This window comes from Cervus canadensis, chromosome 23 (assembly GCF_019320065.1).
Source record: "Cervus canadensis isolate Bull #8, Minnesota chromosome 23, ASM1932006v1, whole genome shotgun sequence".
NCBI lineage: Eukaryota > Metazoa > Chordata > Mammalia > Artiodactyla > Cervidae > Cervus > Cervus canadensis.
Genome location: NC_057408.1, coordinates 17,803,361 through 17,818,091, shown reverse-complemented (window position 1 = coordinate 17,818,091; position 14,731 = coordinate 17,803,361). Strand labels below are relative to the sequence as shown.

General features: G+C 63.0%; 1 protein-coding gene across 4 annotated transcripts in view; it reads left to right on the top strand.

The window, feature by feature from the left end:
- ATP9B (ATPase phospholipid transporting 9B (putative)) overlaps positions 1 to 9,216 on the top strand; it is a 162,077-nt gene extending 152,861 nt beyond the window's left edge. For all 4 annotated transcript variants that reach the window (XM_043443762.1, XM_043443763.1, XM_043443764.1 and 1 more), the window contains 8 exons: positions 216 to 360; positions 442 to 506; positions 1,103 to 1,258; positions 1,492 to 1,556; positions 3,640 to 3,748; positions 3,961 to 4,018; positions 4,636 to 4,839; positions 8,692 to 9,216. In XM_043443762.1, coding sequence (XP_043299697.1) covers positions 216 to 360; positions 442 to 506; positions 1,103 to 1,258; positions 1,492 to 1,556; positions 3,640 to 3,748; positions 3,961 to 4,018; positions 4,636 to 4,839; positions 8,692 to 8,828 — 939 coding nt within the window. In that variant the 3' untranslated portion in view covers positions 8,829 to 9,216. The remainder of the gene's footprint in view (positions 1 to 215; positions 361 to 441; positions 507 to 1,102; positions 1,259 to 1,491; positions 1,557 to 3,639; positions 3,749 to 3,960; positions 4,019 to 4,635; positions 4,840 to 8,691) is intronic.
- Positions 9,217 to 14,731: the final 5,515 nt, after the last annotated feature.

Here is a 14,731-nt window from a genome sequence, read left to right as displayed (position 1 = left end):
GTGGGGCCCCGCAGCCTTCAGGCAGCTTTGGGGGATCTTTATTTTCCCAGCCAAGATAGGGAGCTAGGGATCAAAGTGTCCCATGGGACCAGAAACTAAGATCTTTTCAGCCGGGCGAGGAGGCGGGCTGGGCAGAGGCCGCCCTGGAGCCCTGGCCTCCCAGCTGCGCGTCCTGTCTGCCCCTGGCTGTGGGCCCGGGCCCGCCCCTCCCCCAGGTCTGCCTGAAGTACTATGAGCACGAGCTCGTGGAGCTGGCCTGCCAGTGCCCGGCCGTGGTCTGCTGCCGCTGCTCCCCGACCCAGAAGGCCCACATCGTCAAGCTCCTGCAGCAGCACACAGGCCGGCGCACCTGCGCCATTGGTGAGCGTCCCCACACGGCCGGACCCCGTCTGCTGTCAGTGAGGGAGGCGCCCCCGCCTCACACCCTGTTCCCTGCCTCAGGTGACGGAGGGAACGATGTGAGCATGATCCAGGCGGCAGACTGCGGCATCGGCATCGAGGGGAAGGTGCGGCGAGCCTTGTCCCTGCCCCCCCACGCCCCTCCGCACCTGCTCCCGGGGGCTCCAGCACATGCGGGGGGAGGGGGGCGAGGCGGGGCCCACCGCCCTGCGGGAGCAGCTCCCTAAAGGTCAGGTGGGGACAGTCACGACCTGCCGAGACTGGGTGCCCGGGCCAGTCTGTCCTCTGAGCTCACATGAAAACACCCAGAGAGACGGAGCACGCACAGGATCCCAGCCCCTTTGCTTCCTGGGCCCACAGTCGAGTGTCTGGTACAGCTGAACCTGCAGCTGCTCGTGGTGGGGTGGGTGGGGCGGCTCCAGCTGAGGTGACAGGTTGCGAGGACTGGCTTGCAGACGCCCGAGGTCCCTGCTTAAGATCCTGGAGCACCCACAGTGCTGGAGCTGGGCCTCCCCGAGGTCCTGGGAGCAGCGGCCGCTCCTCAGCCCAGAGTGGGCTTCCCGTGGGCAGGGGCCCCGCACAGTGCCGCCCGCTCTGCGCTCCCAGGAGCTGTGGGTCGGACGCACCCCGCAGGCCCGTCCCCAGCAGCGTGTCGCTGCCCGGTGGGTTCAGCTGGTCCTGAGCACCCCGCCCGCCCTTGCAGGAGGGGCGGCAGGCCTCGCTGGCAGCCGACTTCTCCATCACTCGGTTCAAGCACGTCGGCCGCCTGCTCATGGTGCACGGCCGCAGCAGCTACAAGCGCTCGGCGGCGCTCGGCCAGTTCGTCATGCACCGGGGCCTCATCATCTCTACAATGCAGGTGCGCCTGGCCCTGCCCTGCCCCCAGCCCCACCCCAATCCCCGCCTCCAACCCCACCCAATCCTCGCCCCCGGCCCTGCCCACTCCCAGCACCCCTCCCGCCCCCGCCCCCGCCCCCGCCCCCGCCCCTGCCCCCGCCCCCGCCCGCCTGCAGGACGGTGGGCCGTGGCTTCTCTGGTGCCTCGCATTCTGAGCACCAGAACAGGGACTGCGTCACTGCTCTTTCCCTCCAGGCCGTGTTCTCCTCCGTCTTCTACTTCGCGTCGGTTCCTCTGTACCAGGGCTTCCTCATGGTCGGGTAAGTGGACCGTCCAAGCACACACAGCGGCCGTACATCGGGAAGACGGTCCCCGGGAACCTGGGGGGCTGTAGCCGGAGCAGTTCCCGCCTGGTCAGCGTCAGGACAATCACACACGTGAGCGTGGGAGGCAGCCCCTCTCCGTCTGTCCCCTGGCGATCCCACTGTCACTTGTTCTCCTTAGAAACTGGTTTCCTGGGGAAGCTACACTGTGTCCGAGCAGGGCAGCCCCTTCCTGGGGCCCACATCCTCCAGGCCAGACACGGTTCTTTCTGGCAGGACGTGAAGTTAGCGGCAAAGACAACAGGGGCAGACAGCGCTGGGACAGGCCTGACATCCTGGGACAGCCACTAGGAAGCCTCCCAGGGGAGCACAGCTGAGTTAAGAACACAGGCCTCACTAGGTGTTGGCAAGAAGGGGGCTCCAGGGCCTCTACAGCTCCCAGCTGGAGCGCACAGTGGGAAAGCAGCCCAGAAACAGAGTAAACCTTTGGCCCGACGGCCCTCACCTCCCTGTGTGCCTGTTGCTACAGGAAGACCCCTCCTCTATTTAGCACGGTCCTGCAAAGCCGTGACGCCCAGTAGCTGACTCGGAAGATCCACTGAGTCGTGTCCCTGCAGACCAGGGACGAAGGCTTGGGCTGTGAGGGGCGGACCCGAGGACCATGCGGGTGGCCTGGCCTGGGTGCCGGAGGGGGCTCGGGACTTGGGGCGGGGCAAGCTGGCAGGAGGGGGCTGTGGCCCTGGAGGAGGTCAGCCAACCAACCGCCCACCGGAGACCACCCTCAGCAGAGTCAGTTGGTCATAGGGGTGGTGATGATCTTTTCCTTAATTTGGTCAAAAAGCTAGAGAAGCTTCTGACATAAGAAGAAGGGTTTTCATGGACACACTTTAGAAAAACGGAGCCCTCTCAGGCCCGGATGTGAGGGTCACCAGGGGCACGGAGCCTGGGCTGGGCTTGTCAGCCCTGCAGGGTGTGGGCCAGGCTCAGGCTGGGTGCCTCGGCCTCTGGACCCAAGTGCTAAGGAGACGAGCAACGGTCTTTAGAGGTTTTGAGGACAGCAGAGAGCCTGTGCCCGTCAAGCCTGACGCAGGAATCAGAGGCAGACCCTGTAAGTGGAGTCTGGAGCCAACTGGACAGCAGACAGGCGTGGAGGGCGCGGTGGGGACGCTGCGGGTCAGGAGACGGCAGAGCAGCCCATGGCGAGGGGGTCGGTGTTGTCACCCCCAGGAAGCACGTATTTCAACCGCCATGCACCCCCCCGCCCCCGCCCCGACCTTTCGGAGGGCTGCCGCCCCTGTGGCCGAAGCACACTCTGGTGAGGAATCGGAGGCCTGGCTCCTCATGGGGGGCGTGCAGTGGCATGGCGTTGGGCACTGTGGCGAGCTCAGTGACTTCTTCTAAAACGAAGTACACAGCTGCCTGCACCCCTGGACCTCCGGACCTAGCTGACACCCCCATCTGAAATAAGTGACACTTATTTTTACAAAGGAAAAAAACGCTGTGCAGACTGTAGCCGCTTTATTTGTGTTAGTAATAACCAGGAACGGGCTGACATAGGCGCACTGCAGAGAAGGGGTTGCGGAACTGCCCTGCCCAGAGCCAGGGACCGGGGACCAGCTGAGCGAGAGGCCAGACCCCCGGTGCCCACTGTGTGACACCAGCCTGTCGCCAGCAGGGACAGTGGTTGTGACATGGAGAACAGTCGCCAGGGGATCGGCGGGGCAGCAGGAGACAGGCGGGCTCCAGGGCCCCCGGTGGCCTCCCAGGCTGAGACTGGCTGCAGTTCTGGAGATGCGGCCACTGGGGGAAGCTAGCTAACGGCTCCTTGGGGTCTGTCTGGGTTTTCTGTGATAACTCTACTGACGTCTGCAGCAGTCTCAAAGTTTTAATTAAAAAGCTTTAATTAAAACCGAAAGTTTGGATTCCGCTGCCTGTGAGCATTGTGGCTTGTAGGCCTCGCTCCAGTGCTTTAGGACAGGTTCTGCTCTGTTGCCAACTTGTTTTTGTTTTGTTTAGGGTTTGACTTTGGCCTCTGGTGAAAGGGGTGTGCTCCTGGGGTCACCTCCCTGCTCTCCTTCAGGTATGCGACCGTCTACACCATGTTCCCCGTGTTCTCACTGGTGCTGGACCAGGACGTGAAACCGGAGATGGCCATGCTCTACCCGGAGCTGTACAAGGACCTCACCAAGGTGCGGCCCGCTAGACCCAGGGAGGGGGGCAGCTGCAATGCTCTGCGTAAAACTGTGCTTGTGAGGAGGGGGGGGCCACCTCCCATCCCCTGGAGCGGCCAGGTTCGTACCTGGGTGGGCCGGGGGCCTGGGGTCTTCACAGGTACCCGCACGCGGCCGCTGGGAGACATGTGTGCTGCTCCATTGATAGAGCTGCTCCCCTGTCTCTCCAGGGGCGAGCCTTGTCCTTCAAGACCTTCCTCGTCTGGGTTCTGGTCAGCATTTACCAAGGTAAGGCAGACCCCTCTCCTGGGCTGAAGCTGCCCTGCCTTCTGTTAGCAGTGGTGTTCTGCCTGCTGGTTAAATTCCCCAGGCTCCACAGTTTGTCTGCGGTTGAAGATCACCTTCTGTTTATCTTGCGAATCGATCTCCAGCAGCTGGCCCAGCAGGCCCCTTCCCAGCGCAGCATGGGCTGGCATTTCTTACTGGTCCAGGTCACCTAAAGACCAACCTGGTTTTAAAGAAATGACAATTCTGAAAACTGTAATCAGCCCTTATGACAGCATCTGGCCCACACAGTGGCTTGCTTTCTTGGTGTGGTGGCAGGAGGTGGCGAGATGGGGATCCTGTAGTTGGAAGGAGCCCTCGTGGCATCCCAGAGAAACAGGTGCCCGTGGAGAGTGTGGGCTGTGGCTGGACCCCGTAGGGGACACCAGGGTGTGATCACCAGCTGGGGAGGCAGGGCTCCCCACATTCTGCAGCCCCTGCACGTCCAGAGTGTCCATGCGGCGCCACTTAGCCCCCCCAGGCCGTGCAGGCCCGTGTCTGTCGGCGCGGTCTGTCTGTTAGCAGCAGCCTCACGGTGACGCAGCCGCCAGCCCACAGCGGAAGGCTGTGCTCTCTCCCAGGCGGCATCCTCATGTTCGGGGCGCTGGTGCTCTTCGAGTCCGAGTTCGTGCACGTGGTGGCCATCTCCTTCACGGCCCTGGTGCTCACGGAGCTGCTGATGGTGGCGCTGACCGTCAGGACGTGGCACTGGCTCATGGTCGTGGCCGAGCTGCTCAGCCTTGGCTGCTACGTGGCCTCGCTCGCTTTTCTCAATGAATATTTTGGTAAGTTACCATGGAATTGTTTTCTGAATAACTGTCTCTTCCTGGTTTTTACATGTTTTTCTTGTTGCTTGTGCTGCGTGATCTTTGATACTGATTGCAGACAGCTTGACAGCTTCACAGCACACAGCTCAGTTTGCGGGAAGATGGAACTCCGTGTAGTGATGCCCAGAGCTGGGCCGGGCTCCCCACGGGCGCGGTCTCCTTGGTCCTCTTCCTGCTGGAAGTGCTGAGGCTCTCAGGGCGGGGCCCGCACGCCCACCCCCTCCCCCAAATGTGTGCGTGAAGAACAGGACATGGGGTGCAGAGGACAGGATGTGGGACGCAGAGGACAGAGGACAGGACGCGGGGTGCAGAGGACAGAGGACAGGACGCGGGCTGCAGAGGTCAGAGGACAGGATGTGGGGCACAGAGGACAGGGCACGGGCGCAGAGGACAGAGGACAGGACGCGGGGCGCAGAGGACAGGACACGGGCGCAGAGGACAGAGGACAGGACGCGGGGCGCAGAGGACAGGACACGGGCGCAGAGGACAGAGGACAGGACGCGGGGCGCAGAGGACAGGACGCGGGGCACAGAGGACAGAGGACAGGACGCGGGGTGCAGAGGACAGGACACGGGCGCAGAGGACAGAGGACAGGACGCGGGGCACAGAGGACAGGACGCGGGCGCAGAGGACAGAGGACAGGACGCGGGGCACAGAGGACAGAGGACAGGACGCGGGGCGCAGAGGACAGAGGACAGGACGCGGGGCGCAGAGGACAGGACACGGGCCAGAGGACAGAGACAGGACGCGGGGCGCAGAGGACAGAGGACAGGACGCGGGGCACAGAGGACAGGACGCGGGGCGCGGAGGACAGAGGACAGGACGCGGGCCAGAGGACAGAGGACAGGACGCAGGGCGCAGACAGAGACAGGACGCGGGGCGCGGAGGACAGAGGACAGGACGCGGGCGCGGAGGATGGAGGACAGGACGCGGGGCACAGACAGAGGACAGGACGCGGGGCGCGGGGGACAGAGGACAGGACGCAGGCGTGGAGGACGGAGGACAGGACGCGGGCGCGGCAGGATGGAGGACAGGACGCGGGCACAGAGGACGGAGGACAGGACGCGGGGCACAGAGTCCTAGAGGACAGGACGCGGGCACAGAGGATAGGACGCAGGGTGCAGACAGAGGACAGGACGCGGGCGCAGAGGACAGAGGACAGGACGCGGGGCGCAGACAGAGGACAGGACGCGGGGCGCGGAGGACGGAGGACAGGACGCGGGGCACAGAGGACAGGACACGGGCGCAGAGGACAGAGGACAGGCGCGGGGCACAGAGGACAGGACACGGGCGCAGAGGACAGGACAGGACGGGGGGCGCAGAGGACAGGACGCGGGGCACAGAGGAGGACGCGGGCACAGAGGACAGAGGACAGGACGCGGGCGACAGACAGGAGAGGACAGGACGCGCGGGCGCAGAGGACAGAGGACAGGACGCGGGGCGCAGAGGACAGAGGACAGGACGCGGGCGCGGAGTATGGAGGACAGGACGCGGGGCACAGACAGAGGACAGGACGCGGGGCGCGGAGGACAGAGGACAGGACGCAGGCGCGGAGGACGGAGGACAGGACGCGGGCACAGAGGTCAGAGAACAGGACGCGGGGCGCGGAGGACGGAGGACGGGGCACGGAGGACGGAGGACAGGACGCGGGGCACAGAGGACAGGACACGGGCGCAGAGGACAGAGGACAGGATGCGGGGCGCGGAGGACAGAGGACAGGACGCGGGGCACAGAGGACAGGACATGGGGCACAGAGGACAGGACACGGGCGCAGAGGACAGAGGACAGGACGCGGGGCACAGAGGACAGGACACGGGGACAGAGGACAGGACGCGGGGCACGGAGGACAGAGGACAGGACGCGGGCGCGGAGGATGGAGGACAGGACGCGGGGCACAGACAGAGGACAGGACGCGGGGCGCGGAGGACAGAGGACAGGACGCAGGCGCGGAGGACGGAGGACAGGACGTGGGCGCAGAGGACAGAGAACAGGACGTGGGGCGCAGACAGAGGACAGGACGCGGGGCGCGGAGGACGGAGGACGGGGCGCGGAGGACGGAGGACAGGACGCGGGGTGCAGAGGACAGAGGACAGGACGCGGGCACAGAGGACAGAGGACAGGACGCGGGCACGGAGGACGGAGGTCAGGACGCAGGAACAGAGGACAGGATGCGGGGCACAGAGGACAGAGAACAGGACGCAGGCACAGAGTCCTAGAGGACAGGACGCGAGCACAGAGGACAGGACGCAGGCACGGAGGACGGAGGTCAGGACGCGGGCACAGAGGACGGAGGACAGGACGCGGGCGCGGAGGACAGAGGACAGGACACGGGGCACAGAGTCCTAGAGGACAGGACGCGGGCACAGAGGATAGGACGTGGGCACAGAGTACAGAGGACAGGACGCGGGCACGGAGGACGGAGGACAGGACGTGGGGCACAGAGGACGGAGGACAGGACGCGGGCACAGAGGACAGGACGCGGAGCGCAGACAGAGGACAGGACGTGGGCGTGGAGGACGGAGAACAGGACGCGGGCGCGGAGGATGGAGGACAGGACGCGGGCACAGAGGACAGAGGACAGGACGCGGGGCACAGAGTCCTAGAGGACAGGACGCGGGCACAGAGGATAGGACGCAGGGTGCAGACAGAGGACAGGACGCGGGCGTGGAGGACAGAGGACAAGACACGGGCACAGAGGACAGAGGACAGGACGCGGGCTGCAGAGGTCAGAGGACAGGACGCGGGCGTGGAGGACAGAGGACAGGACGCGGGCACAGAGGACAGAGGACAGGACGCGGGCACAGAGGTCAGAGGACAGGATGCGGGCTGCAGAGGTCAGAGGACAGGACGTGGGCTGCAGAGGTCAGAGGACAGGACGCGGGCATGGAGGACAGAGGATAGGACGCGGGGTGCAGAGCACAGGGGGGACGCCCAGCGCAGAAACTGAATCTGGGACCGAGCCCCAGGGGGAGCCGTGGTTCCCAGAGAACAGGTATGGGCTGGGTCTTTCAGCGCTTTCTCAAGTGGGCGAAGCTAAGTCACTTCTTTTGAGTGTAGACAGGTAGCCAAACGCCGTTGCTGGAGACGCCTGACTGAGGAGAGCCCCGTTTCCCGTCTGGGAGACGTTTGCCTCGGGCCCTTCCCCGGAGACAGTCTGGCCTGATCCACTTGCAGAGGCGCCTCCTGGGCCCAGGGCCCGGCTCCTGCACTCGTCAGAGGGGACGGGCTGGCGTCACGCGCCCTCGACGAGCGTCCGGGCCATCTTGCACGCAGCACCAGGCCTCCAGTTTGTTGTGCTTGAGCCGGGTTTTCATGACGTGCCCACACTGCCCAGGCCCTGTGAGCCCTGCGCAGACCGGGCCTCTGCTTCCCGGGCCACACGCTGTCTGTGGTTCTACAGGTAGCTTTGCCCACAGCCTGCAGGGTTGGCGCGTCCTGAAGGCAACCGCCTGGCCAGGTTCCCACGCGGCTCTCCCCGGCAGCATCAGGACAGCCTTCCGCCAGGCCGGAGGTCGGCCTGGCACTTCCCCTGGGACAGCAGGACCCATGGGGGCAGGCTCGCAGGGACGGATTGCTGATTCCACACAGGCCCAGAGGGTCCGACCCACCACAGGCCACATTGCGTGCATCTGCCCCTGAACACGGGGTTCGTGCCTCCTGTTGGGAACCCCTCACCGGGTGCAGGCAGAACGGTGCCTTCACAGAGACCCCAAGGTTCTGCCAGGCCCGCCTCTGTGGTAACCTGGGTGCAGGTGGAGGGGGACCACAACCCCAGCACCCTGAGACCTGTTCGGGCTTTCTGTCCCACAGACGTTGCCTTTATCACGACTGTGACCTTCGTGTGGAAAGTGTCAGCCATCACCGTGGTCAGCTGCCTCCCTCTCTATGTCCTGAAGTACTTGAAGCGGAAGCTGTCCCCGCCCAGCTACTCCAAGCTCTCCTCCTAGCCCCTCCCTGCACCTTCGGCTGGTGGCCGTACTGTCCAGAGTGCCACAGCTGCTGAGAGCGTGTGAGGCCAGAAGGGCCCAGGCAGCCCAGCCAGGCGCCGTGGACGTCCTGCCTAGGCACCATGGACTTCCCCCCTTGTCCTCATGGGGCTGGATTTCCTTTCGTCCCCTTTTTGTTGTTTCTCAAAGTTTAATTTCCATGTAGCACCAGCTTGAGTTTCCATGAATATGAGCCGTTACTGTAAAGCACCATCATTCTCTGCTGTTCTGGGAACTGAGACAAAGTTTATTTACTGTCCTGCAACTTCCCAACTAACATTCAGGCTCTTTCTTTGATGTCATAACAGAGAGTCGCCCCTCTTCACCAGAATAAAGCCTTCGTTCTGTCCAGGCCGTGTCTGCCACACCCTCCCTGCGCCTCCCGCAGGCACACCCCAGTCCTGGGCGCCCGCACAGCCTCTTCATGCCCCTGGCAGCTACATGCATGTCCCGAGGCTCTGCTGTTAGTTCACCTGTTCCCGTCCTTCTGATGTTTGTAGCGCACTTTCGCCTGTGTCCGTGTCTGCTTCTGGCTCCTGGTGCTCGGGTGGTCTGTGGATCCCTCGCCGATGTTCCCGTGGGAGAGCGCTTCCTCCTCCAGGCGTCCTCCAAGTCCTCTCATTCAAAGGGCACTTCTTGGCGGCATGTGCTGGGACCCTTGGTGTGACTGCTGCCCAGGGCTGGATCCCAGGGAGGACAAGTGACCCCCGGCTGCTGACTCTGGTCCCCGGCCGGGTCCCCACAGGAAAGGCCGTCAGTCAGAAGCCCCTCGCACACTCAGCTTCTCACTCGGCAAACGGTCCTGTGGCCCCCAAACAGGCAGACCCTGGGGTCCCGGGGAGGCTGCCCCCACTGCTGCTGGGCGGGTGCACTCTGCAGGCTCTCCTGAAAGCCCTTTTTGCTGGAGCAATTTAGACTCAGGGAAGCTGGCCATCCGCACAAGCACTGTGCTTCCCGACTTCCCGCTAAACCCTGGCCTGACCCCCAGTCCAGACGGCTCCTGGTGTCCCCGTCCCAAGCTGCCGGGAAGGGCCCCACACGACAGGCAGGTGGCACTGGTTTGCGTCCTTAGGAGGCGGTGCGGTGGTCGCTCCCTGTGATCCCAGAGCCCCTCAGCGGGCCGTGCTTGGCTGGGCTCAGGGTGAGAGCAGGTGTAATTCTGTAATTCTGCTCCGCGCAGAGCAGGTGTAATTCCGGGGGGCTCCAGCAGGTGGCGCTAGAAGCTAAGGAATGCAGCCGTGGCTGTCGGCCCAACTTTTGGGTTCTTGGGGTCAGTCAGCGGTCTGGGCTGGATTCTTCATGCGTTCGCCGCCTTCATGCACGGCCTCATTGTCCACGCGGCATCCACTCTAGACAGGGCCCAGGGCCCCCTTCATGGTAAAGTGCAGGCAACACCTCCTGGTTCTCCCGGGATGACTCCACCTGCAGCCCCACGGCCCGCCACCCTCCTGGTGGCCAGGAGACTCTGGGTGGGCAGAACCCTGGGGCCCAGGAGGACCGAGATCTTGTACCCTTTTCCTAAAAGCAGAATTTTCCGAGTCTTTCAGCCACGTGATTGTAAAGCTAGAGACCCTCCCTGCTCTTCAAGCCAGTTCCCAGGCCTGGGCTCCATGGCTGCCGCAGGGAAAGGCCGACCCCAGCCCCTTCCACAGCCCAGCCCCGCTGTCTTCAGGGTTGGGGGCCCGCCCGGCTCAGGGAGGCCAGTGCGGGGAGGGGCCTCCGAGTCCCTGCCCGACCCCTCCGTCCCCTCTGCTAGCTGGGCGAGCAGCTGCCGTGGCCCTGGCAGGGTCTGAGCCAGGGTGATGGGGTCAGGCGGGCACTCCCCGGCCCGGGTCACAGGACGCTCTGCCAGGGGCCACGAGCCGCGGTGGTTCTTCTGAGGAGGTCAGGGCTCCCAAGGAGAGTCTGGGCCCACATTGGCTGTCCATCTGGACCCTGTTCAGGCCCCTCAGAGGTCTGCATCCACCCATCAGCCAGGCAGTCGGTCAGGGCTGAAGGGAGAGCCAAGGGCGGACACGACCTCTGAGCAGCGAGGGAAGCAGAGGAGGGGGCCGGGGGCAGGGCCTCGGGTCCCTGGGCAGCGGAGCCCCTGCCCTGGTCACGCAGCCCGCGCCCACGGCCGGCAGAGCCAGAGGGGTCCTCCCGGGCAGGCCCGTGAGAGCCCGGGGCCCTGACCCACGCGGCCTAAGATGCGGCCTGCAGAGCTGGGCCCAGAGGCGCGCCCACCAATGCAGGGACAGAGTCCACCCCGGTTCTGGGCCAGCCCCTCTGGCCCCCGCTGTCTCCCCACGGCCCCTGCGTGTCTGCGTCCATGTCACCGGGGGCAGGGGGGGCCATCTGGGACGGCCTTGTCAGGTCTGAGCCCACGTCCTGCGGTCTTGGGCGCTGCGCAGAGGTCGCTGAAGCCTGGATGCTGTTTGTTCAAAGTGACCTGACATCGCTTCAGGGCTCCCACGCTCTTTCCGACCTGGAGGTGCAGAGACCGGCTGGCCTAGCCAACGCGGCTCTGATTCTATGATGAGGCCGGTGTCGGGTCTGGGCTGCGTCCTCACGTCCCTTGCCCGGCACCTGGCCCAGTCACCCACCCCCGGGGAGCGGCTCTGAGAGAAGCCAGACTCCTGAGCAGCGGCGGGGAGCCTCACACTTTAGACAGTCGAGGGCTTCTGGGCACAACTGCAGGGGGTGCTGGCCACACGGGCGTCCACTTGCCCTGACGTACTCATCCCGAGCGGCCCTGACTGTCGCCACCGAGGAGAATGGTTCTTCTGAGTGTCTTGAGGCTGCAGTCATGATGACGCCTTTGGGGTGTCGCCCAGGGAGAAGGGGTACTGTGCTTCTTACTGCTTTCCCCAAACAGGAGCGGAAGGCAGCTGCACCCCCAGGCCCACTCCCCTCACTGGGGTGACATCTCACTGACTGGGACACAGCCTTCTGGCCCCAGAGCCCCGTGAGGCCCCCGCTCCAGCTGGGCAGCTCCCCATGTCCGAAGTCACAGAGCAGATGGACTCGCCCCCGACACGACTCGCCCCCCTGAGCGCAGGGCCAGGCCAGTCCTGGAGGAAGCTCTGGCCTCACTTTGGGGGTGCCAGGGGGCGAGGCGCCCACGCCCAGTGGACTGGATGGGCCTGGCTCGGTTCAGGGGTCACAGTGCCAATGCCAAGGACCCTGGGGGCGTGTCAGGGACTCTGGGAAGGGAGCCTCCCGCTGCTCCCCTCAGCTGTTCTCAGTGAGCCCTGAGGTCCCCACACCCCTGGAGCCCGAGCCGGGTGCAGGGTTGTGGGGTCCCCATCTGGCCCTGCACCCCCCGCCACCACCAACCACCTCTGGGAGAGTAGCCTGTCACTGGGACCTCCCAGGACATGAGGGGCTGCCCCCACAACCCTGCAGGTGGCCGCCTCCACTAGCAAGGCCTGGGTGCTGGAACCCTCCTGCCCGCCACCAGGCACACCCCGCAGGCATACATGCCAGGCCACGGGCTCTGCCCCCACAATTGCTGAGACATCCTGACTGCCGCCACCCCTTCCCATCTGAATGCCCGCACGAGGGGCAGATGGTGGACAGGTGGGGGAGGGCGTGGGGGGGCACCGGGACCGTGGGGCCGGGCTCAGGCTGGTTGGATCTGGATGAGGTACTTGGAGGCTGAACGGCCTCTACGGGGGAAGGACGCCCAGTGTGGTCAGCGACACAGACCCCGACACCCCACCATGTGACCCTAACATTCAGCAGGACACGCTGCCCTCGGTCGGGGGCCCCCCGGGTCCTCAGGAGGAAACAGGAAGGTGGATGCTCGGTGGGTGCCCAGCTGGGAAGTTTGGGGGGGACCTAAAGGCATTTCGGTAACCACAGCTGCCAGGCTGGAGGGTGAGCCACTCGGCTGCAGACCTCCCGCTGCTGCCCTGGGACCCAGGGCGTCCAGAGCCCCCCGTCACACTGCCCAGGAGGGACTGCCCACAGCTCGGGGCCCCATATGGCCAGATCCGGAGGACGCTGCACGAGGACCACGTGAGGATGCGGGTCCATGCATCGTTAAACAGCAGTGATGAGGGGCGGGCCTGGTTACAGAGCCGTTGCCAGCAGGGATGAGAGACCCGAGGCGTGTGAGGCCGCCAGCTGGAAGGTCTCACATCCTCCAGGACATTGGTAGCACCTGCCCAGAGCAGCCACTGCAGTGCCATCGACAGAGCGAGCATGGACTGTGGGTCCCTGGAGGAGCCTGACTTGGAGCATGTGGGCCAGAGACCCCCTGAAGGGGCCAGTCACCCAGAGGCCAGAGGGAGGGTCTCTAGGGGCATCTGCACCCGTGCTCAGGCCAGCACCTTCCTGCCGGTGGGAAGGTGCACTCAACGCAAACGCCCTTCCACGGACAAGCAGGGAGGGAAGCAGGTCCCTGCCCACGACGGGTTCTGAGTCAGCCTCAACAGGGAGGAGCGCTGGCCGGGAACAACCCGGATGAACCTTGAGGACGTGTTGCCGAGTGAAACAGCCGTTCTAAAAGGACAAACACTGAGTGATTCCACCCACACAGGGGCCTGGGCTTAGCTTAGCATGCAGGTTCGAAGACAGGGGCGGTGGGCAGGGGTGGGGCTGGTAGTCCTCAGGGGCCGCGTGCTGGCTTAAGAAGATGAGAGCACTTTGCAGACAATGGCGACTGTGAGCACGTACTTGATGCCAGTGAAGCACACACTTATTGTTTCCATAGTGAACTGTGTTGTATGTGTTGACAATGAACTGTGTTGTATGTGTTGACAGTGAACTGTGTTGCGTGTGTTGACAGTGAACTGTGTTGCGTGTGTTGACAGTGAACTGTGTTGCGTGTGTTGACAGTGAACTTATGTTGCGTGTGTTGACAGTGAACTGTGTTGCGTGTGTTGACAGTGAACTGGGTTGCGTGTGTTGACAGTGAACTTATGTTGTGTGTGTTGACAGTGAACTGTGTTGTGTGTGTTGACAGTGAACTGTGTTGTATGTTGACAGTGAACTGTGTTGTATGTTGACAGTGAACTGTGTTGCGTGTGTTGACAGTGAACTGTGTTGTGTGTGTTGACAGTGAACTGGGTTGCATGTGTTGACAGTGAACTGTGTTGCGTGTGTTGACAGTGAACTTATGTTGTGTGTGTTGACAGTGAACTGTGTTGTGTGTGTTGACAGTGAACTGTGTTGTATGTTGAAAGTGAACTGTGTTGTATGTTGACAGTGAACTGTGTTGCGTGTGTTGACAGTGAACTGTGTTGTGTGTGTTGACAGTGAACTGGGTTGCATGTGTTGACAGTGAACTGTGTTGCGTGTGTTGACAGTGAACTTATGTTGTGTGTGTTGACAGTGAACTGTGTTGTATGTTGAAAGTGAACTGTGTTGTATGTTGACAGTGAACTGTGTTGCGTGTGTTGACAGTGAACTGTGTTTTGTTGTGTGTTGACAGTGAACTGTGTTGCATGTGTTGACAGTGAACTGTGTTTTGTTGTGTGTTGACAGTGAACTGTGTTGCGTGTGTTGACAGTGAACTTATGTTGTGTGTGTTGACAGTGAACTGTGTTGCGTGTGTTGACAGTGAACTGTGTTGTATGTTGACAGTGAACTGTGTTTTGTTGTGTGTTGACAGTGAACTGTGTTGCGTGTGTTGACAGTGAACTGTGTTGTATGTTGACAGTGAACTGTGTTGTATGTTGACAGTGAACTGTGTTGCGTGTGTTGACAGTGAACTGTGTTGTATGTTGACAGTGAACTGTGTTGCGTGTGTTGACAGTGAACTGTGTTGCGTGTGTTGACAGTGAACTGTGTTGTATGTTGACAGTGAACTGTGTTACATGTGTTGACAGTGAACTTATATTGCGTGTGTTGACAGTGAACTGTGTTGTGTGTTGACA